This window comes from Camarhynchus parvulus, chromosome 2 (genome assembly GCF_901933205.1).
Source record: "Camarhynchus parvulus chromosome 2, STF_HiC, whole genome shotgun sequence".
Taxonomy (NCBI): Eukaryota; Metazoa; Chordata; class Aves; order Passeriformes; family Thraupidae; genus Camarhynchus; species Camarhynchus parvulus.
Window position 1 is genome coordinate 111686240 of NC_044572.1, and position 24587 is coordinate 111710826.

General features: G+C 35.5%; 1 protein-coding gene across 6 annotated transcripts in view; it reads right to left on the reverse strand.

Moving 5' to 3' along the window:
• The window catches only part of ST18 (ST18 C2H2C-type zinc finger transcription factor), a 100510-nt gene that overhangs the window by 50335 nt on the left and 25588 nt on the right, over nt 1–24587 (reverse strand). For 5 of the 6 annotated variants that reach the window (XM_030965132.1, XM_030965108.1, XM_030965116.1 and 2 more), the window contains 3 exons: nt 18101–18155; nt 16172–16202; nt 331–521 (listed from right to left, as the gene is read on the reverse strand). In XM_030965132.1, coding sequence (XP_030820992.1) covers nt 331–521; nt 16172–16202; nt 18101–18155 — 277 coding nt within the window. The remainder of the gene's footprint in view (nt 1–330; nt 522–16171; nt 16203–18100; nt 18156–24587) is intronic. The other variant, XM_030965124.1, reaches the window with a different exon arrangement.

A 24587-nucleotide genomic window follows, 5' to 3' on the forward strand; every position in this document is an offset into this window, starting at 1 on the left:
CTATATATTCCAGTGAAAATCTGCTCTTCAGAAATGTGTGGGATGGTGGTGGGCTTAAGCTTGTTCTTTCACAGAGGTAGTGGAGAAGCAGATGCCGCTCCATATCTAACCTGCTGCAGTAGCTGTCTCTGGGTGACCTGCAAGGCATTTACTAGACCCCAGGAGAAGTTATTGTACAAAATAAATGGAAGTATGATGGTTAAACCTGGACAGAAAGGCACCATTCCAACTCTCTTAGAAGTCAAACATGTCTTGCTTCCTGTTTCTAAATACTGGTTTTTAATCTCCCTTCCTGTGGAATTCAAGTTCAAGTGGAGTTCAAGCAACTACCTGGAGTTGAGCTGCTTTCGAGGACGCTGATATCTTCCTGTAACTCTGTCCTGTCTTCATTTTCCTCTTTGCATTCCAAGCTGGGGCTGTAGTGGCGGGGTTTCATTAACAGGGACTTCCTTTTGTTGACGGGAACGCCTGATATCTGATCTTCAGCTTTTCTCTTCTTAGCCATGGAGCATTTGTAGGCACTGCAATGATCAATTGCCAGGGACAGAGAAAAAATGGGAGAAGTGAGGAGCAAACTGTTTTAAAAATAGCACCATCCTATAGTTTAATTCCAAGTATAAAAGTGAGGATTGACAAAATGGTAAATCACTTGCAGTTTCAGCAAATAACGTCTAGCAGATATTTAATTTTAGCTCAGGTACTGAAAGTCCAGGCCACAGGCAAGTCCTGTTTCTTTTCACTAATGTCAAAATCTTTTTGGGGGAAGGGGAATGAAGAGTAAAACAAAACCAAAAAAATCCATAACCCAACAGCCTTAAGGAGAGGATAAACAAAATTGTAGCCTGTGTTGATAATCCAGAAAAACAGCTATAGGGAAAATTATACCACCAGTTACCCTGAGCCTTTGGTCCTTAACCTTAACATCAGTATGAACATCCAATTACACACGTGGAGTTCAACAGCATAACACATTGTACATTGATAATGCTGTGCAACACAGTTCTCTCTTTCAATATTAGTTCTGAGCATTGGTTTCATTTAATTTACTCCAGCCATAAAGACCTGGTTTCAGCTCTACTCAGGTCTCTGTAAAGACAATGAAAAAAGGCTCCTGCAAAAGGCTATTCATCTCACTTGAAGCTATTGCTATGTGATAAAAGGGGGAGCTGTTCCCTGGGAAAGGTCTTACCCAGTTCAGATGCCTAACTTTCAGATGACTGACAGGAGGAATGGCAGGAATTTAGATAGGAAGATCTTTAGCAGATTTAATATACTTTTTTCAGCTCCTAAGAGACCCACGTATGGGTCTGAATATTCACTTGGTTCTGAAGTTTTTTCGCCAAACCTTTGTTGCTGTACAAAACCCGATAGCATGTAGGTGTTACAACATAAGACACTTCCCTGAAGAGGCTGGAATCTTCAGCACTCTTTTCTTAATAATTTTTCATGTAAGTGATTTGACATGATTTTATTTTTCTCTCTCACAGAGTATACTAAGAAATTTTTTGTAGTACGAATAATACTGCTCATATTATATCTGTCAGAGATTAAAAAACTGCATATATGGATCTGTGTAATCCACTCAATGGTTTCTCCACCTTAGGTACCTCCAGGGTGCATTACAGATCTGCACAATACCCTCAGGTGATGGATTTTACATTTGGCTCACTGACTTAGCTGCAAGATTTGCAAGAAAAAGACATGTATGAAGAGAACTCCTATTGGTTACACATATTACAAGCTCAACAGCATAAATTCATCCTTCCAAGGTATCTTATGTGCACTAAATTGGCTCAGGCTCTGATTGTTTTGGATGAAAGCATATGACTAACTCAAGCTTCTTGTTAAAAAAAAAACCAAAAAACAAAAACCAAAAAAACCTGGTTTTGGCTAAGCAACTTTTTGGCAATCCCTCATTGCAAACATAAAGGACATGTAAATACTAAGATCTGCATTTTAGGGGGAATGTTAAAATTTCATCATATACATCTCAAACACTGGATATTCTTGATCTTCTGGAGGCTAAAATGCTATGGGCATCTGGAATCCAGGAATATGGGATGGTAAGCATATGCTGTGGTTAAATAAAACATGGCTTCTGTGTTATTTCTCTATTTATGGATAGAGGATAACATGAATGTCATAATAAAGGTCAGAATCACAGTAGTATCAGTGTACCTCTGGAAATAATGCCCATATAACAGATATCAGAGGTGGATGCAGTGTCAAAAAATATGCATAACTTGTTTCTAAGGAAATACAGTTATTTAGTTCATATTTGTGAATGGCATTTCATACCAGTCGTGTTGTTCCAGGAAAATCAATAAATGACAAAAGTTTGAACTCCCTTCATACACAATTGTTTTTATCAACCAAAACCTTCACTAGGAGTTCTTTTGATGTCTCTCATTTATTTGTCAAGTTAACCTCCAGTAGCTACTGTGAAAGTGTTTAAGATATGATGAAATTCCAGTGTTTAATTCCCCTTTTACAAAACTACAGCTGTTTCTTATGCCAGAATAATTAATAGATTTTTTTGAGACAGGATATTCAATTGGATCATGTAATATGCCCTTCTGTGCAACACAGGTCACAGAACTTCATCTATTTCTTCAGTCTTAATCCTTTAATTTGTCTGAGTATTGTCAAGATTTGACTAACCTCAAGTTAAGGGAAAATGTGACAGTATGGTGTATTCATTGCTGTGCTCTTGTTCACCAAGTGCAGTCTTTTTCTAGTAGTACAATATTGCATGTCCCACACTGGGGACTGGCATAACACTTACTCAACATGTTGGTTTTTCACCACAACTGGAAAAGAGAATCAAACTCAGATGTCAGCAGGCCACAGTCAAGAGCAGTGTGGGGGTACTGCTGCCCTTGCCACCTGCAGATCTGCTCTGGAAGTGAGAGCACAGGAATCCCACCTGTTCCCACAGGAACCACCACAGTTCACAGCAGTAAATCAAAAGCTGCTGCATCAAAGCTGGGACAGGAAGCCCACAGATCTTCCTGGGAGCACCTTGGTTACGTTGGAAAATTTCTCCTCTATGAAAGAATATGATGCATTAGCTTGTCCTTATTATATGTTTTTCTGTACATGAGCTGTCACTCATCCAGATTTTCTCCATAGGTGCTATAATTTTTTTCAAAATACAGAAGATTCAACTTTTAGTTAAATCATTCCTGACACCATTCTGATTACAGGAAGTTGACAGACATAGTTGTCCCTTATTTCCTCAGGAGTTCAAATTGCTCTCCGTTCTCCAGAAACAGATTTTCCAGCTCTTGCTTTTGCTGATGGTCCTTTAAACTGCTGGTTTTAAGCTTTAATTGGAATCTATTAGTTTGCAGGGACCAGTTTAAAGTTCTATCACATATCAGAAATTCCTCCCCTTTTCTATCTTACAGTGCTTAAAATGAAAAATTTAAATAAAACCAGAAAAAAATCACAAGTGGCAGCTTTTTCAAGTACACATGATTTACTATGCATTTGATAACAGAAAAAAGAAATTCCAATACTATGAAAAGAATACATTTATGCCTTTGTAACATTCATTTCATGCCAATTTCACCTTTGTCTTTGAAAGTTTCTATTTCTCTCTTTTCCTTGCATGCATTCATACATAAGCTCACATGTAGGTTATCACTGATTTGTCAAGCTGTACTTTGTCAAGTGGTAAACCTATAATTTAGCTTCTCTATTACTCATCTCTTAAATTCAACATCTAATAGTTTTGTTGCTATTTATCAATGGCCTGCTTGTTGTCATGGAACACTGATTCAGCTGTCAAGGTTATTTGGTAATCCAAGGCTCATAAAACAGGAGAAGCTCTTTTTGTTACGAGCCCAAAGCCAATACATAGTTGGGTTTTTTTCCCAGTTTAACTGTGCTCAAATTTTATGGGTAAAAAATCATGTCTATATTATCTAGAATGAACAAAGTTTTTATTATATCTTTTGTTAATCAATGATTCAGTTACCAAACCTGTCTTGTGTCAATTATCATAGTGTGAGCCAAGAGGTTAAAATCTATTACATTTAGGACCTGGCTACATATACTGAAAAAAGCCCCAAGATAAATCTTTCATAGATGTTTCATACCTAAATATATTTTGGGGGAATTTAATGGGTCATTCTCTTTCCTTTATTTCTTTTCAGATCACATCTTGCAGACACAGGCAATACTGCCCATTGGATCCTCACCACAAAAAAATGTCTCAGAAGAAAGAGAGACATTTTAAGCTGTCCCAAACACATAAAATTTTCTTAAAAACTTTGGTTTAGTTTTGTTGTTTGTTTTGGGGTTTTTTTTGTAGTTTGCTAGTTTTGGCCATTTTTTTGGTTTTGGGGTTTTTTTTTGTTTTTTGGGTGGTTTTTTGTTTGGTTGGCTGGTTGGTTTTTTTGTTTTTTTGTTTTGGTTTGTTTTTTTGTAATTGGTTCATCTAAGTGATGTATTTGTCAAGCCTTCAACCTGACCTTTAACCACTTTATAGCCAGGAAGGATTTGTTGTAGTTAATCTGCTGGCAAGACTTCCAGACCTCTGAGGACATTTTTTCTTATTCACAGTAGTCTGCAGATTGGCAAAGCATGAAAACAGAGCAAAGAATTGCCACAGTGGGTAAAACTAGGGGTACATTCAGCATGAAAACTGGTGTTTAATAATGCCTTTAATGCATGCCATGTAAAATAATGAGACCAGAACACACCACACTTCATGTACACTTGTTAGATTCAAGAGAGAAAATAAATGCTTTTGAATATCAAGGCACTTATATTTATTTTCTACTACTATGTAAGGATCCCGTACCTTATGTGAGTTTGTGGAAGAAAACTTAGTGGAACTTTTTAGTTGTGGAGAAAAGAATTTTAAATTCATAACATGAATTGGGTTTTGACTGTTTGCCTAACTGCTGAATTACAATTAAAGGAGACAGCATCTTCTGATGTGCAGAAGCATTAAACTTCACACTAGTATTTACACAGAGAAGATAAGTCTAACTACTCCTTAATCATATTGTGGTTAAAGATATTGCCAGATGCTTTAGACTTTAATTAGGTTTTTTTCCCAAACTTTCAGATGCCCTTAGACAATGTAGTCAAATACTACATTTTCCTTACAGGAGGGAAGAGTTGGTATTTGAAAATTCAGGGACATTTGCCACTCAAAGATGGATCAGTAACATACAAGTGTCTGTCATGGTTGGGCTTTCTTATAAGAATTTTGAGAATCAGAAGTATCTAAGAAAGATAAATTTTGAACATCCCCCCATCTTAGTCTCTTTTATATCAGTTCGTTCTTCAAACCACAGATTAACTGGACTCTGTCTAATTCTTTAGCACAAAGCTACAGCAGTGAAAATATCTGATCACCTAAAATCACAGAAAAACTTTGAGTTCCTCATAAATTGATGATGATTAGGAGAATTTACTAGCGCTGGATACAGAAAGGAGAAGATTTACTCCTAGGATGGATCACATGTCCGTTCAAATTACGTTGCTGATATAATTTACATCAACCATCAATGACAGAGGTTCGTGAAAGGAGCTGCAATGTCAGAGTTCAAAAAAGAGTGCTGGTAGTCTCATCACTGCAATTGGAAACCCAAACAGCTGTTGCTAATTACAGTAACTTCAGATGGACAACAGAGTTTGGGAAGGAAGGGGGAATGTTACTATGACCCAGTGGTTTGTCTTCAGGTTAAAACAGATCTATATTCCATTTTCTTAATTAATTCTCATTGTTTGTGAAATGTGTGTAATTCTTGTAGCTCAGTGAGAGTGAAAGTGTTGAGTTTCTCTAAATAGGATAACAGACAGAAAGATGGTATTAACAGTTTCAAGAAGTCAGAGTCTCCACAGAAAGTCTGAAAATCCGCAGAACCAGTTGGGTCTGCAAGAATTTTTCCAAAGCCAGGGCTTAGGGTGGTGTTTTCAATGTCAGGAAATGGCTAAATGAATGTGAAAGAATTCACAAAATCTAACTGTATACAGAATCAAATCCTAGCTTCAGAAAACTAGATACAAGAGACTTTAAGACATATAGATTAGTCACAGATTATATATACATATAAATATATAAATATAAATGTTAAACAATTATATATATTTGAATGTTTTCTAAAAGAAAGAAATAAAAATGCATCACTTCAGATCATGGATATTAAAATATAAATTTTACAAGGCTTATAGAAACTTGGAAAAAATGACAGCTAAAGAATAATTCTGCTTACTCTATCCCACTCTAAAATCCATATATTTGCTGGATTTAAAATGAAGAAAATTCTCTCAATGCATATAAAGAGAACTACGTGTGTAATAAAGAAGGATTTCTTGACCCATTCCTTTTATATTTTTTAAGAAAGATACTTGATGTGATGCTTTTCATTAGTGAGAATGCTAATTAAGAAAAGGCTGCAATGACTTCAACCCATTTGTGTGCCCTTCAGCTCTCAATCTCAGAACGATTTGTCTTTCAGTACCTCTTCTTTTGTCTGCTGTATGGATTAATAAAAATGTAATCCGTTATATCTGGATTTCTACTGCACTGTGTTCTGATGTTCCATCCTGCAATGAATTTTCCAATTCCAAACATCTTTCTACTCAACACGATATGAAACTATGCTTACAGAGGTTTTGTATGTCCATTAATTCATCCCTGAATAGTGGAATATGATGGAGCAGGGGATAATACAAATCTACCTACTTAAAATAAGTAAAAGTAAGATTTGTGAACTGTCAGGTGATGGAAAATTGCAAATGTCAGAAACAACTGTTTGATTTGCGAGTTATAGGTAGCCACACATTGACTATCTGAAGAACCTCAAGAAGTAAGACTTTGACTGGCAGCTGAGATAATTGGCATCAAGGTTTGGGCTAAAATTCATCAACAGTCTAAGACCAAGTTAAATTGGAAAACAACCGTTGTCTTTCTAGCTATTTTAAATATTTTTTTCAATTGCTAAAAATATCCAAACATGCAAATAAAAAGTTATGGATTTAGGTGAAAATATTAAGAAGCACATTTGTTAACTCTGATATGAGATTTACAGATGAAATTTTGAAGGCTAGTCCTGGAAAGTACCACTGAGTTCTCATCATTGACAAGAAGTTAAACACATATTTGCCTCAAACACTCATCTGAAGACTGAGTTATTGGCATTAGTGGTTTCTTCTATTTTATAGAATTAACTGAGATACAGGATTATTTTAGATAATTTATAACATTTGGACTCCATGATTGAGTGTATTGTATTTTACTGATTCAGACTAGGAGATGAAAAAATCTGGAAAAGCATTCCAGCTGGAAACTCCTCAAAAATACATTTGTGAAAGAATTCACCAGGTAAAAACCATTTTCTTCCATCAACATTTTAAAGCATTAAAATTGTAAAAATATAAATCAATAAAATATGTTGAAAAAAATTGCTCTTCATTTGGACAAAGAGAATTGGTTGCAATGAAGCTTAGAACTTGAAGGACTTACTCCAATGGTAACTAAAGAGAATCTGACTGATTCTTATTTTTAAACAGCATACAAAACACACCAAAAAAAATTGTGTCATCCCTTTGTAGCTCACTCACTTGGCTTACAAGTTGTATCTGTGAAAGGGACAGAGGCTGTTCCTGTGCCCTGTAACAACCATTCCAGGGTTAAAGAACCTTCTACAACTATGGAAGTTTTATGCAATGCTCTTTTTTCTAAAATGCCAGAGTTGTGAAAAGTTCAGTCCAGGGCTGGACCAAGATGAAAGGAATGGACATGAGATATAGATGGGGAAAAGATAAAAGGGAAATTTTTATTTATGAACACTAATATAGGGAAAAACAAGATCAGTAACTTGGGGGTATTAAATGTCTTCTATATACACAAATGGAAGGTTTAGCTAGAAAAAAAGGAGCAGAACTGGACAGATAATAATGTGGAGAAAATATGGTATCATAACTGAAAGCTGGCTAGAGCAAGATATTAAAAGATGTGTTTTATTTTAAAAATACATATAAGGAAAGCAAAGGAACTGTCATAGCCTTGTTGGTAAAAGAGGATTTATTAGACCCCATAAGAAGAGGCTGGGGAGAAATGGGTAATGGTGTTGAGTCATTATGTACTGAGCTTGGAGATGTTTCAGGCAGTAAACTGAATGTTACAGGCCACCTGACCAAAAAGAACAACTGGACTGTGAAATGATTGAGCAAATGCAAAGACACATGTAAAAAGAGGGGAACAATAGTAAGTCAGCAGTAACAGAGGAAAACAACATGCAGTTATGGTGAAATTCACCCAAGCCTCAAGCTCCTGCCTCTGTGGACAAAAATTCCAGGCTGCAAGATATTAATGAAATGGCTTTTTATTTATCTTTTCAAATAAATATTTTTTTATTCAACTTATTTTATTATTTTTTCAGGATTCTCCAGAAAGAAAAGGCAACTCGGAGAAAGACAGCAGGGATTTAACTTCTATGATTTTCTTGTTTTTAGTTAATAAGCTTGTAGGATCTTAAGGGATATTGAGATCTTATGAAAAATATTACATATAAACACTCAATTTGAAATACTATGTCAAGGAAATGGATGACTTCTTCATTCCATAAATCAAGAACTCAACATGGTTCAAGTTGTATGGCTGGAGTCCTTTCTCACAGGTAAGTTATTTTTAGTAAGAGCCAGTTTAGAGAAAATTTAGTTATTATTCTGTGGAGCTCAAGAAGTTCTTAAACTCAGTAATATGAATGAATGCCCAAGATCTGGGCCAAATCCAGCCTCCCTAGCCTCTTTTTCATTTACTCACTCAATCTGTCCAGGTTCAGTAGGTCAATAAATTCCAGTGGGACCCAGGCCAAGAATTTGGCTTAGAATGGATTAAGTTTCTAGGCAAATCTACAGATCATCCACCCAACCTTTGCATCCAGCAAGCCTTGCACACGAGTGGTCAGCCTGCTAGCACCAGTAAATGCTTAAATAAAAAGCATATTGGTAACCACTGGCTGGTTAAAAAAGAAGTAAAGATCAGCTCTGTGGTTTGTTTTTTTTTTTCCAACAGAGAATGGGACTGTAAGCAACTCATTGTCAGCAGCCAGGACCTCCCTTTAATGTAGCAGGAGGTCCCATGGCTGCATTCTTTCCCTTTCCTTGCTATCTCCAGGCTGTACACAGTCTGTTTCTGCTCACTTTTGCTTGGCTGAATCAACCCTTGACATCAGTCAGAGGCAGCAATTCAGCTAGCCATAATATTTAACTCATGATTGATATATATGAGGCAGAAGTTATGGGTTGGCATTTCCATCTCTGTGTGGCTTGTGGTCATCTACAGGGAAAAGATCTGCTATAAGAGGAAATGAACATTTGGGGCTGTAATGTTCCGATGCATTCTGTCAGGCAGCAGAAGGCATGAAGGCATATGCAACCCTAAATTTCTGTGTAGGTTTGGGAGGATAACATTTACTATGTGCTTATAAGCACAGAAGTTGTGATGGGGAAGATAAGGACTTTTGTAATATATTAAATAGCATAAAAATTTACTCCAAGGCAGGGAGTATTCTAAGATACAACTAGCTCTCAGGTAGAAAAACCTGAAAATAACTATCACAATCTAGCAGCCACAATAAAATGATGTGGATTTGACATATATTACAAAAAAACCTCTTACAGAAAAATACAAATTGAAACTAAATTATAATTACCCTTTTTAATGTTAAATTGAGGCTTTAAGTAAAAAAACGTAAAACCACAATCAAATATAATAGCGAAGAGAAAAGAGACACTGAGGTTGTGAATTTTGGCTAGAAATAACATAGTAGACATCAAAAGAGACCTATAATACGCTAGAAATATATCAAATGCAGTTGTTGTTAAACAGATTTATAAAAGTCGCCTATAAAGCAAATGCACATAAAGTATCAACTAAAGCAAGGTAAAATAGAAATCTGAAGATGAAATTCTGTCTCTAAAAGTTCTAAATAAATCCAGGAAGAAAAGGTAGAGATCACAGTACATAGATCAAAAGGTCTGAACATGTATTGGAATTAAGCAAGTTATTAAGCATAATTAACAGCTCCAACCACAGTTGTCTCAAAAGAATTATGAGATACAGTTCTTATTTCAACCACCTTAGTGGTTATTCAGAACAGTTCACTGAATATTTAAATCAAAGAACTGTAAACCCCAAGGTTACCTGCAAAATCTTATAAGTCATTACTTGTGGTCACCCAGAACCATGTTACCATTTACTGAAACAGAATGGTGGTTCTTTTACCTTATTACTTTACATTCAAAGTGACATTTTATTAAGAGTGAAAAAAATATTACCTGATCTTCTCTATACACAAGTTGCAAACATTTTATGTAAGGCTTAAACCAGTCACATGACTGTTGAAAGAAGAAAACTTGGAGATGTTTGAATTTTGACTTTCTGTTTTTGGGGGTTTTTTTTGCTTGTTTGTTTGTTTTTGTTGTGGTTAACTGTTGTCTTGAAAGAATAACCTGGTTCTGAACTATGAAAGCACCTGGTGCTGTAAAAATGTCAAAAAGCCTGAGGTCCACCAACTCATTCAAACTCTAGGTAAAGGAAAGGAGGAAAAGAAACTAGGTGGAGGGGCAGAGTAAAGGGAGAGGAGGGATGACAGCTCTGTAAATTTCACAGTTAGATGGCTAGTTAAGGGCAATTGGGAGGTGAAGGAGGAAACAAGGGAGGAACTTAGACATGATGGACTATAAACATGATTACCATCACAATTTTCATTAATACTTGATTTTTTTTTTTTTAGTTATGATGACTATATTAACATACAGGATATAATAAGTATAGGTGAATTCTAACACTATTTTTTGTCACTGCTATGACTGTGACAATATACTGTGACTATATACTTACCTTTGCCTTACAGTAAATGGCACCACATAGTGATTGTTCAATGTTTATGTTTGACTGTTCAATGTTTTCTGTCAAACATCAACTACAAAACCATTTTTGTTTAGTGTAAAACATAGATTTCAACAGATTCTTTGAGGAGAGTAAGGTCTAGCACATCAGATAAAGTTCCTAAGGCACCTAACAATGTTGTCAGAAAAGAATAGTAAATGAACAAGATTTAATGGGAATTTGAGAAAGCATGATTCATAATAACATGACAGACTTGCTTGTACCAGAAATCACGGAGTAGGAGACAGAGGTTAATATTTTCAGCACTCCATAACCATTTCAATTTCTACAATGGCTAGGGCAGGGAGGAAGTTCCTTTTCTGAGCTGAAGAGCCAGCAGGAGATAATCTAACTCGTTCTGTTAACAGATCTTGGGAATAGCTACTCTTAAGATTAATGCCCATTGTTTAATTGAAGATCAGTTATCAATAGAAACAGCATGATACAGAACTTTGACTCAAGTGGAATGCTTAATCCAATGTGTCATGGAGAAATACCTAAGTGCCAAGGTGGCACAGCTCTGGCCCAGCCAGTTACCATCATGGGGAGCACTGGGAAGGAGGGCTGGAAGTGTATGCTGTCAACATCCTATCTTCAATTGCAAATAAAAGACTTTCAGTGAAGCTCAGACATGCCTGGCAGTAGCTATAACTACTGACCATCTTCATTTAACATTTACTACCAAGTCTGTTTGAATTCAGACTTAAAATTTGTTTCAGCAAAGCACATTGAGGACCGCAAGGGTCCCACAATTTCTGCTGGTGGAGACAGATGAGGCACCAAGAAATGCAAAAGTCCACCTCAGTTTCTGTTCCAAATGTGCTTATTCAGGATTATGTCAAATGTGCTTTTCCACAGAAATTTCCAGATAATCAGTCTCTGACCAACTCCTGTGGAAACAGAAGCCAAGCCCAAAGGACAAACCTGACAGGTTTTCCAGATGCCAGCTAGGAACAAACAGATTTCTCAGTCTCTGTCTCATTTCTAAGCAGTGCTGTAGGACAACACCACTGTGAAGGTGATAGCTACACAAATCAACCATAATCTCAGTTCTTACTAAGGGAACACCTTGGAGCCTTTTTATGTGATTTTTCTTCATGTGCTCAGTTCTTCCATCATCTGAGTATCACTTTCACCTCTTCTGCCATACTACTGCTTTTTTTTTACACAAATACTTCTTAAAAAATCTGCTTACTTTATGAAGTTCAGAAAAACAGTTGCCAATCAGTCCTTTCTAAATGCAGCTAGGCCTGAACAGGCCTTTTCTTTCATGCCATAGCATTTCTTGACTGGCCAAATTCTTTTCTATCTACCAAAATCTCTACCTTCATTCTATTACTGGTTGAAACAGAGCTCAGTTATAATTGAATATATTCCATTTAATAGTTCTTAAAGGAAATCAGGAAAACATTTGGCAATTTAGAATAAGGAAAAACTACCAGTTAGTTAAGTGGTTCTTAGCATGTTGTCATATACAACAGTATATTAATGCACCTCTCCATTACAGGTAAAATTAAGGAATACATTTTAGTAACACAGACTTTCTGAGATACTTTAGTTCCATTGCTTGCAGGGTTGCTTTGCTGGTTTCTCACCCTCCTAATCAACAGGCAGCCACAAAAGGGTGAATTGTCCAGTTACTACTTCTAAAAAGGAGACGCCCAGGTAGCTTTGCTCTGTTAGTCCTCTCTCTGTTAAAGTATTCAAGATACTCACAACTCTCTACATTCACAGTGAACAGTTCAACTTCTCTGAATATCTAAAGTGCCTCACAACCCCTGGAACAAGAGTTCCAGATAAAAAAAATGTAATTTTCCTTACTTTTGAAGAAGAGATGCAACAGTGCAGAAAGTAAGGGGAAGTGTAACTATTCCCACTAAACACCAATGCTGTTCTCCATTATTTGAAGCACCTTGTGGACTCTACATTAATCACCAGTGACAGAAGCCCAAACCACTTGGTTTCACCTGTATCTAACTCAGAACAGGTACTCCTTCTATTCAGATATGGATTTAACTGAACTGATCTATTCTTTTGCAATTCTGTGCTTGGATCAATCCAATTTGCTCTTCCTTGGTCTGACCCAGATGCCACTCCATAACCTACAGATGGTTCATTGTACTGTATCCCATCTGTTAAATAAAACACAGTAATGAGAATACATCACTCCAATATTCCTCACTTTACTTTGGTTTCCATTCTAATCCTGAACACAGCTGAAGGTCCTGGTCCTTTCAGTGGTCCATGACAAAATTGTCTAAGATAAGACCTCTTCATTCTGCTTCTCACAGAAGATGGATACTACAGAGCTTCTATGCCCAAAATGTGTCAAATTCAAACTTGAATGTATGGAACAGAGAACTCTCAGTTTCAACACTCTCTTCTACCACACATTGTTATTTCCTATGTTTAGTTTGTGATAAAGAGATTCGTCTTTTTTTAAGGTAGCTTAGCTACCAGTGGAAATACCACAGCAGTACTTTCCTAAATAAAAAATTAAATCATGTTGTCAATATATAAATGATCAACACTTCAAGGAGTGCCAGATCTGTTTTAAAAGACTTACTAAGTTTAGCGTACTATGCTTCAACACTACTGCACATACAGTAGATACTGTTAAAATAACCCTAATAAATTTGAACTAGTAACACAGAAATGTTAATAGCGTTCATATATAACGAAAATTATTTCTATTTTACTGAAATTTATATGAAACTATATGCCTTAGGGCATATAGTTACACAAAATAAATGTAAGTTTGAGACATAAATCATTGTGTATACCTGGTAGAAAAGTCTGTTCTCTGAAAAGTCAGTGCAGTGCAAGAGAAGTTTTAGTTATTTTACTAAGGAAAAAAAAATTCTAAAACCCAGCTTGTCTCTTAAGATAATATCTTTCTAAAAATATACAATTTTATGCAGAAATGTGGTCTTATTTTTCAGGAGAAGATGGATGATAACAACAACATTAGCCAGTTTTCTTAGTGAAATCTTCACTTTCTTTAAATCAAGATTTTTTTGGCATTGAGTTCTATTAAGAAAGATTTCAATGACTGAAATGTAGAAGAGAGAAATTTTCATGCTTTATTGAATCTAATTGGTGATTGAAACTCTTTGTTTTGCTTTTCATTTATTTTATTCTCTACTTTTGTGAAACACGAGTTACAGAATAAGAAAAGGCTAACAAATGCTCTAGAACCAATCAATGTTATGAAATTAATAATAATACAAAATGAGCATGTAAGCTTATGCAGTGTCTTTCATGTAGAAGTATCCCAAGGCACTTCGTAACAGAAACTCAATAAGGAGTGCAAAAGTGCTTTGTCAGATAGGATAAGCCAGGGGAAAAGGGGAAATTAATTAAGCATGGATTTAAATTTCTCAGCCAACACAGCATTTAGAACCTTGGTCAGAAAAGACAGTGGTTCCAATATCTGTATCCAGGGAACACAACAGACTATTTCAGTCTTTAATTCTTGAGGAATGTTCAATAGTTTTCCCACAATGACATGGGTATGACTAACAGGAATGCAGTCCGATGGCTGCATTTCCAAAGAGCAGTCCCTGACTCTCTCCCTCTACTTTTTCATGGACAAGTAGATCCATAGAAATTGATCACCTGACTTGTATGCCAGTCACTTGACTGTGGAGACACCCAATATGGAATTTGGTACAGCAGAAATTATAAATGCCAAGTTAAGGGCTGGATAATGCTTTTCTGTGATGTTTAGCTCACTGTTTTAAACCAATGTATGTTTCCTTATGGAGGAGGTCCACATCTCTGACAGAGTGATCTGCTACACAGTAGTTCCTAAGACAGCATGTGTTTCACAGGGTAAAATAAAGTTGCTTGAGAAAAACTATAGCAGTCGATAATACATAAATCACAGCTTCCCTGATGTTGCAGAAACTTGCACATCCTCTATTTTTCAAACATTTTTCTCTTAGGAACACTTGGACCATCCCCTTTTTTGGATGGCTGCCTCTTCGGATTAATGCATCCTTCTGGTGCATAAATTAGCAATGCACAGAGGAAAAAAGGAGAAGCACTAAATCTCAGGAAACTGAAGCCATACAAAAAAATGAGATTCACAGCAGAGCTGAATGAGTGACTCACCATGAATAATTTATCCAAAAAGTTAGCCTACACTTCTGTTCATGGAGTAGCTATAAGAAGCTTATAATTTCCTCAGTTTTATTACAAAACAAAACCTTAAAATATTGTATGTCTTCACTGCAAATAACTCCCTGTAAATATTTCATGTCCTGTTTTAAGAGATTGGGCATTTTTGGTTGATCAAATAAATCACACAAAGATGTTTCTGTTCCCAAGATGGATGAACCCACAAGCACATATTTTGGATGCCTGCTGTGATTAAGCAAGCAGCTCAGTAACATGATGAAAAGTGAGTGTAGGGAATATAAGTTAATTTACAAAAAACTCTAAAGATCTTTCTGCAATTTTTTTTTCAGTATTTACACTGAAGCTGTAGTGAATTATAATTCTGATTAATAACTCTAGGAATTTGTAGGCGCCTCTAAATATTTTCTTTCTTGAAGAATTGGTACAGAATAATCTGCCAGTCTTTCCAGAGTTTAATCTAAGCTTTTGGATCAGTTATTGGGATTTGGTGCATGCATAGGTAAATTAAAGTAGTTATATTGAAATTTTATGAGATATTTGCAGTCTGAAATATCCTTTTGTAGTTTGTGGTTTTGAGTGGGTTGACATTCTTCGTGCAAGCTTGAGAAATACCCCCTGCTCCTTCCATAAATTATGAAACATCAGCAAATACTTGAGGAAGAATGACCCATTAGTGCATTTAGAATTTACAGGAGTATCCAGAACAGTTTTATAAAAGCCATCTAGTAAAATATATTAATATCATTTGGAATGTTCAAATACTGAAATACTGTAATACATATAACAAGAAAAAGAAGACTGAAGAGCTGAAGATTCACCAGAATTTATTTTGTTGTATGCCCTAACTCAGGCTGAAAATTAAGACAACATACTAGAATCCTGCCCACTTCACATTATGTTTGATTATGCTTGCATAATTATTGCCAATATTTTACTTTACTTTTTTGTATATCTAAAAAGTGAATCTGCATAAATTACCTTTTTCAGATCTATGCTAAAGCTTTACAAAATGCATTTGCTTGATTCTTTATTTTATAGTAGTACCAGTGGTATAAAATTGTCAATATGATAAGAAAATAAAACTGAAAAATAAACAACATAAGTTCTTACCTGAGCTCTTGAGCTATAGAGTCCACTTGAGCTGTTAATAAAAGCAGGAAAGAATTAATTAGTTTACACTTCCAGACTTGTGCTTTCTGCAGCCTTGCACCTGCCTATCTGTAATGACAGAGGAGTGGCTATCAAAACACAGGTGGTTATTTCATGCTAACCACAGGATTGTAGCTACTAGTGACAAATGCTGAATGAAGGTGTAATTGTCATGGTTATTTTAGGATGCATGAAACCTGGAGTATGATGTTAAGTGGAACAATAAGGAAAATAATAACAATAAAAGTAAAGTGAAGACCCTTGTTTTTCCTAAAAATAGAATGCAAAATCTCTAATTGCCAGAATTTAAAATCAGTTTGGGGGTTTCAAAGGCTGGTGTTAACAAATTCCTGCCCATACAGGAGTATACAGCATACTGACAAAGCCAACAGGTGTCTCTAAGGATTACTCATATTGCAGAGGCAACTTTTTTGTTTCCACTTCTGTAGAAAATGTTCTTGATATTTTAATTGCTATAAGACTGTATGCACATGTATAAAAACATGGAGAAAAAAAATCCCATAAGTTTTAAAATTGTGTTATTAGCCTTTTGAGTGAAAAATTATGAAACCCCCGTTAACTACAACTGAAGTTTGCTCTGCAGCCAAACTCTATTAACTCACAGTCCTGACCAACAGAAAAGACATGTCCTTATGCTGAGGTGTGAATAACTTCCCTACTCAGAAACTTACCAAAAGGGTTGCATCAAAGTTTTGATATGACAATGATTATGTTTTTTAGAAAGTTTGTCTGTATTTACCCCCTTATCTGCAGTCAGTCTGCAGTACTTCTGTCTTTCCCTGAGAGAAGTCTAGCTACCACTTTTTTGCCCCTTTGATAATTTGAAAATAGAGAATTAATGCCAAACCACTCTAATCTTTCATTTTGACCAAAACTTGAACCTAAAGACAGAATATTAACAATTCTAATTAGTGAGTTGTGACAATAAGTAGAAATAGTCTGTTTTGCACAATCTTTAGAATCAACCATTCTCATTAAAATTAGAGTGAAGGATGGGTGCCTTGTGCCTCTGAAAATAGTCATAAGCAAAAATGTTCACAGGGTAGGCAAAACTTTGACATTTATTTTTAAGTATACCCATTTTTCACTTGTTATCAAGAGTCACAAAAAGTGTTATGAATTAGAATAAAAAGTTATTTTCCTGGAAGGGCTGTACTGCTAGTCAATCATGCTTTCCAGATGTTGAGATCATTAAGGGCCTGTTTATCTTTCTGTACTGCATTTCCATCTGTTCCTTACAAAAAGAGAGTAATATCTGGGAGATACAGCGAAGTCATAACTTCGCAAATGAAACATGAGCACCAATACTTCAAAAAAATCCACAAGATTCTCTTCTGCCACATACACCTGCAGATTTTGATTAAAGAAAATTTACCTCTGGACTATTTACACAACTATTTTATAGATAATTAATGGCAATAGAGAGAAAAAACATTCAGGTGGCTGAGACAAAGTTTTGATATACAATTTTTTAAAGCATCCATTCAATGTTGTCAACTCAACTTTGTGGAAAATAATTTTGGGGTTTTTTGGTTTTGTGGGGTTTTTTTGGGGTTTTGGGTTTTTTTTGTTGGTGGTGGTGGTAGTCGTTTTGTTTGTTTGTTTTGCATAATAAAAAGTGTAGCCTTTATTGTCTTTGAAAAGTAACTAAAAGAAAATAGCATCAGTAGATTTTTTTGGCTTTTCTTTATACCATAGCTAATAACATTGTGCCTCTTAATGCCAGCAGTCTGTGTCCTGCCCTGATTAAAAAAAGCAGCCGTAAGGAAGCTCCAGAGTCTCTCAGCGAACATTAAGGGCTGTGCACAGGAACTATGATATTTCATGGTGTTCTGGGCACAGGGTCGTGGAGTGTGCTTGCTAACTCACCCTTGGTTCCTTTGGAGCGTGTGCGCAGCTTTTTATTTTCCCCATCTGCATCCATCTGCAATATTAACACAAGGTCTTTAATTCATACCTTTTGCCATTGAGAAAAAAAAAATAAAAACAACACTCCAATACTTTTTTATTTTTACATTTCCAAAGGCCAGACAGTAATAGAAAAAAAAAGAATAATCATGCCTTATTAATCTTGTCAAAGAGATAAAAAGCCATCTGTGAATATCTAGTAAATACCTAGGAGATACCTTTAATGATGCAGATTTGTTTAATAAAGTGATAGTTATGAGTGACTCTGTAAGGTTTAATGACGAGGTCTACAGGAGTTAGCGGAAGGCTTAAGGTTAGAAAGAGTAATGATGCATGAGTGCTGCTTTCAGCATCCACCTCCTGAAACAAAAGGTCCCAGAAAGCTGCTGTGACTACAGGAACTCTGCATTTTCATTGTAACTGAGGCATAGCTCTATAGCTATGTTGGAACCTGCATTTCTGACAACTTCATCCTTAAAACATGAAACCTTCTTGCTTGACAATGCATAACTACACATAAACAGCTTTGAAATTCTTCAACACTTAACTACTTCTTTAAGAAGTTTTGCTTGAAGAGACAGTGAGTTATGGATTTATAGGAGATTTTTTGGGAGGATGTAGTGTCCATATTTGTATTTTATATTAAATAAAACCAAACCCAAACAATTAAAAACCCCAGAACCCCCCAAAAGTCAGCTGATGTCGTAAGTTTTCTAACTGAAATAAGACAATCCTTTCAAGATCAGCTGTTCTCGCTACACTTTTGGCTACATCTAAACCCAAACTGGAAATATGCACCTTCTGGTCTTGGATGTGGCCCAGACACATAATTATAGGGGTAGGCTTTCAATCCAGGGATTTTATTGCAAACCCCTGAAATTCAAAGGGATTAAGATTTCATGTTGTGGTGTAGAGAACTGCGGTGACATATAGCAGATTGTACAACAGTGCAATTTTGACCATGTCCAGGGAGGTGAACTCCTTTCTAAAAGTAACACTTTATACATAAAAAAGACTCTATCACCAGGAATATTTTCTAAGCAAAATTTTAGGAACTAAGGAATTTTTCTTCAGTCTCTGAAGGAAGTTTACTATCTGTCTTTGCCTTGAATCTCAGTTTCCCTGTCTGTAAAATGGTGATGATAAATATATTGTAGAAAAGCAACTCCCATTGGCTTATGCCGACCAGTTTGCAGACACCATCTCTGATTTATGAAACTGTGTTGGGTGATAGGTAGATATGGAGACCAGAAGTTGCCAGGCATCTCTCCCTGAAAAATGTCACAAGATAAATACTGATGTCAGCAGAAGATCCTGTCAATTATTTCACTTTTTCTTTCTGAGGATCTGCTGAACTGCACTGAACTGAGGAATGATGCAAGAAGTCCTGTTTGTGCCTTTTCCATTTATAGAGTTTGAAGATCTGAGTATGCTTTATTTTTAGCTCAATATGACTCAGATTACTGAGACGTTTCGAAGGTCTTATCTGAAAGAACATTTCAGAATATTACAAAATTGACCTGAGAAATAAAGAGTAAAGTCAGCCTTTCTAGGAGATAGAAAGTTTTCTCTAATTTCCTGGGGTTTATTTGTTTTTATATGTGTTTGAACATTATAAGCAGATATTGGAATCAAAATACCAATTTGAAAGAGAGAACACAAACATTTGAAAAGGGTATTCATGGACTTGAAGTTTAATTCTAGAACACAGGTTAGTGATGTCTGAAATGAAAATATAAACTGATGGAAATGCTCATCAAAGCCAGACAATTATACCTTTTCTCTGTTTAAATTTACATCTGATATTGATTATTAGCAGGGAAAAACATGAGGAACTTCTGTTTATGTAGTGGGGCTGATGGCAGCCTTTACTTGTTACTATCCTTAAAAGCTGGAGAATGAGTTTTTGCAATGTGACTGCAATGGTAATGGGAAACATGGCTCTGTTCTCTGATGCTGAGTTGTGATTGAAGGCACTGACCTGCCATAGACTTATAATAGGGGAGCAGGTGTGGCAATGATGGACTTTAATTTCCTTTAATAAACCTTTTATGTGCCACACTTTTACTGCCATTCTATGATCTCCAAGGTCCTGCACATAATAGGTTCATTACTTTTGATTACTATAGTCTATTGAGACAAACAACTCCAGAACACACTATATATTATGTTCAGTTAAACCAATATAGACTATTTATCCACTGTGCATTATTTCACCTGCAACTCTACAGACAAAATTAACAACAGCTCCTGTAAGCTAAAACTATTAAAACCACTGGTACTCCTTTGTCATCATTTCATAGTAAATACCACACCAATCACAGTGCTGTTCTTTTAATTATGAAACAAAAAGTGCCCACTGTTTCTACTGAACAGCAGTTACTTTGGTCTAAACAGCAGGTTGCATTGTGATGAATATTTAAAAACTGTACAAAGAGTGGAAACCAATGATAAAATCAATGCAGGTGATTTTTCAATTGATTTTCTTTCCTTGTGAAAGTTTCACACTATGAGATATCTTTTTATCAACTCAAACCTATCATTTACAAGACAGTTTAGCCTGGTGCATATACATATCAAAATAATCATCATGTCTGTGTTGCAAAAAAGGCACCTTAACTTGCAAAATAGTCTTATGCATTAACTTGAAATACAAAAGTAACTTAATGAAACTGAAATCTCTAAACTTTGTCAGCAAAATAAAAACCCTTCTCTTGCTCAAAATTTAAATGTCTTATCTTTGGAGTTTGGTAGCTCTTTTAGAGACTGCCTGATACTGATACAAAGTGAACAAAGTGTCTCACTTCTGTTTTTCATCTACATAGTGATAATTTTACACGAAATTACATCAAAGGATGGTCAGCAAGAAGCATTCAAACTTTCAAATCACCCATGGAACAACAAAAGGATAAAATTCTGAGAAATTCTAGCCAACATTTTTAGAGGTATTTGTTATGAAGGTGTTAATTTGAGACATGTATCATTACTGTTGTGACTGTAAAGGTTGGATGGATTCTGGAAGGTGCTTCATGCTGTCAAAGCTGGGGGATGGTCACCCTCCCTCACACTATGTGTGTTGCCTTGAGTCAAGAATCCGTAAGGGGTAAATAGAATGGTCATGTCTGCACAAAATCCTCACATAATATCTCACTGCTAATTTTTTTTAGCCATCAGGACCATGGGGATAATGAAATGTTTGCCAGGAAAATTTTATTGGGGGTTATAGTCCCATAATTTTTAAGGGCAAGCTTTATAAAAATAATGGCGAGTGAATAGTGGAACTAAGTCCACTTAATCTTTGTGTTTTATAGCTAGATTCTTTGATTTGATGGATTTTAAACTCATCTAAAGATTTTCTTTTCAAAATTAGCTGAAGCTAGCTAATGGACTCTGAAGGAATTAGTGGGAAATACATAGTCAGAAACAAGGACAGAGGTGCAGCAGCTCTGCAGTCCCAAATCATTAAGCAAGTAAGCTAAGAAATAAATACTTTCTGCTTCAGTTATGTTCCATTTCTGTGATCTCAAAATTTACTGAAGATATTGATGTTGAATTATTTTCTGAAAATATGTTCCAACAAATCCCCGGAGGTTTATGAATGCCCTCTGCCTGACTTTGTGAATTTCATTCTGATCTTTCTTCCACTTTTTTACATCAATGTTGATTGAGACCTAAGCGTAACTCAACAGCTAGATCACAGAAAACTGACTGGAGTCACTGACAATACCCCAAATTCTGTTTGGCTGAAACTGTAAAAATTTACTTTTTAACTGCTACAGGATATTCATGTTTCTCCAGATTAATTTACTGGTGCAATAGCAGCAATCATACTTTCTGAGCAAACTATTTCAGAGTTCCTGGCTGCAGAAACCAAATGGCACTTCTTTTGTTTGTACCATCCCACTGCAGTTTACAGGCTCAAGAGCAGCACCTGGAAATACTTCCCTGAGTGAGAGAATCAGGATTTGGCTCTGAGTTTGGTTTTTTGTGTGCCTGGAGTCTGTCTGTGCACATGTGCATGTACTGATGTTATAATAGGATCCAAGAATATGACTAACAGCTGAAAATAGGGCATGTGCAATAAATTATAATAATGACAACAATAATAATAGCTACTATTTCAGTTTACTCGCACATTTTTTAATTTGAATTTCAGAAACTAAATTGACACTACTATCTGGGTAGGATAGTTTTACAGCGCATTACTGTGAAATAAACTATGGCTTAGGGAATCAAGTGCTGCTGACGTAGGTAAAAGTGAAACACATCTCCTGGGAAGAGCTCATGTAAGAGTTATGCACTTTGTAATTTCCATCGTAATCTTCACACAAACATGGCTTTCCTGGAGTGGGTTTCACACTGCTGGAGTGTCAGTCTGTTTCCTTTTGCATAACTAGCTAGAGGAATAGAAATCACCAGTTCATCTAGAGATAAAGAGTATAAGCTTTATCATTGCGCTGTGAATTTCTGACTTGAAGTTACACCTGATTTTCAAAATTAAATGCAGGGAATCATTTCACTAGGACAAACTTTACCTGATTTTGAGAGGTTTAGAAAAAGAATAACTTTTCTCTACTCTTTTTAATTTGTGAATTACCAAAGTTAGTATTGAGATAACAGCTATATCTCTGTCACAAGTTTAGTGAACTCAGTCAGAAGAAAAAACCTCACTGATTTTAAAGCACAAAAATCCATTCTCAAGTCTCCAACACAAGCCGCAAACTTCAAAGCTGAAGTCAGATTCTGCTAAGGACAATGAACAGGACTGTGCTATACTGTGTCCCAAGGTGACAAGACACTCTGTGTACTTCTCCCTGCAGTAAATAATACCCTCAGAGCAAGATTTTCAGTGGTTTTGATACTCATATTTTGATATTTCTTTTCATTAACTCATGTAAGACTTTACCACATAAAAAGAGAATAAAGTCATAGAGAAAAAAAAATTAATTAATCTGAAAGTAAGATTTCCTATATCCCACCCAGAAGAGCAGATCACTATTTGTCTGAATGTCTATATGCGTGCTGACTAAATCTTTATCTTAGTCTATGATAACATTTTTAATATAAATTACTTAATCTCACACTGACGGTGAGAAGTATAGTCAGAGAAAGAAATGTGGAGAACACATATAACAGCTTCTAGAAAAAGTTATGCATTTTCATTGCTGGCCATAAAAATAATCCAGAATCCAAATACAATTTTTTTTTCGGAGCATTGCTTGCAATGTGGTTAAAGTTTCTTTCTCTTCTTTTTTTTTAATTTCCTTTTTTTTTTAATAATATGTTGATGACCAGAAACAATAAATATTTAGAAATATATCCCTAAAGACTATCACTAAAAATATGCCTTTTTTAAATGATTTTGTCTATTCTTAACCAAGGAGTAATCGCATCTTTATTTTTGAAAATTTTGCTTTAGCTTGCTCAAAGCTGTGCCTGATTTCTCTAGGAAAAAGTTGAATGGCATGGAAATAATTGGTTCAGCTCAATGAATTTCTTGGGAATTAAAATAAGTACATTTACTAAATGCTAACTTTAGAGCATGTTTATAATACATATAAATCATCAACAGTTTGGCATTTTATACTGTGATTGAATGGTGTACCCGTTTGTGAAGAAGATTTTTTTATATTGAATTCACTACTTGAAAATATGCAGAGACAAAATAAGCCTTAGATCAGAGGCAAGCTTGAATAGCTTTGTAATGAGGATGATTTATTTTGATTCTCACTTCTGATTTCTGAGTTGTCACTGCTGTTGTATACTTCATCCATGCAACTTTGCACAACTGGCAGTGCTGAATATAAACCAAAGCCATATGTTTATGTCCTTTTGCCAAACGACTACAGCAAATAGTTCTATTATTCCCTTAGGTAACCAACATGTGCCAAGTATTTCTATTAGTCTTCTTTACCAAGGCTTTAGAGGGCAGAGTCATAGCTTCATGAAATTAAGGGGCAAGTGCTACTTTTTAAATTCAGAGAAAAATTATATGGTATACTAAGCCGAAATGCTGCTCAACCCAGGCTACTTTCTGGAGGTTTTTCTTCCTAGATTATTATTTTTTCTGTAGTTCAAGGAGTTGTCACTATTTCCTGTGCTAGTATATATTAAACATAATTTTTTAGAAGAAAGAGACATTAAAAAATAAAGCTTTGATGTTTTGAGATAATTTTAAGTACACTAAAGTTTTAGCTCACCCAACTGCAATATAGGTAAAAAAGTCCCAAACCAATAAACCTCATACATATATCTATATAAATCACCAATAAGTTATGAATCAATAATTTTAAATTTAAGCAGTGCCCTGTGAAATATATTCTCATTCCTGGAGTCATATAGATTCAAAGATACTTGTGTTACTGACAATACGTATGGCAAAAAAAGTGTAGTTCACAAATTTAAGAACTAGAATTTCTATGCATTTACAAAATTTCTCATCTCTTTA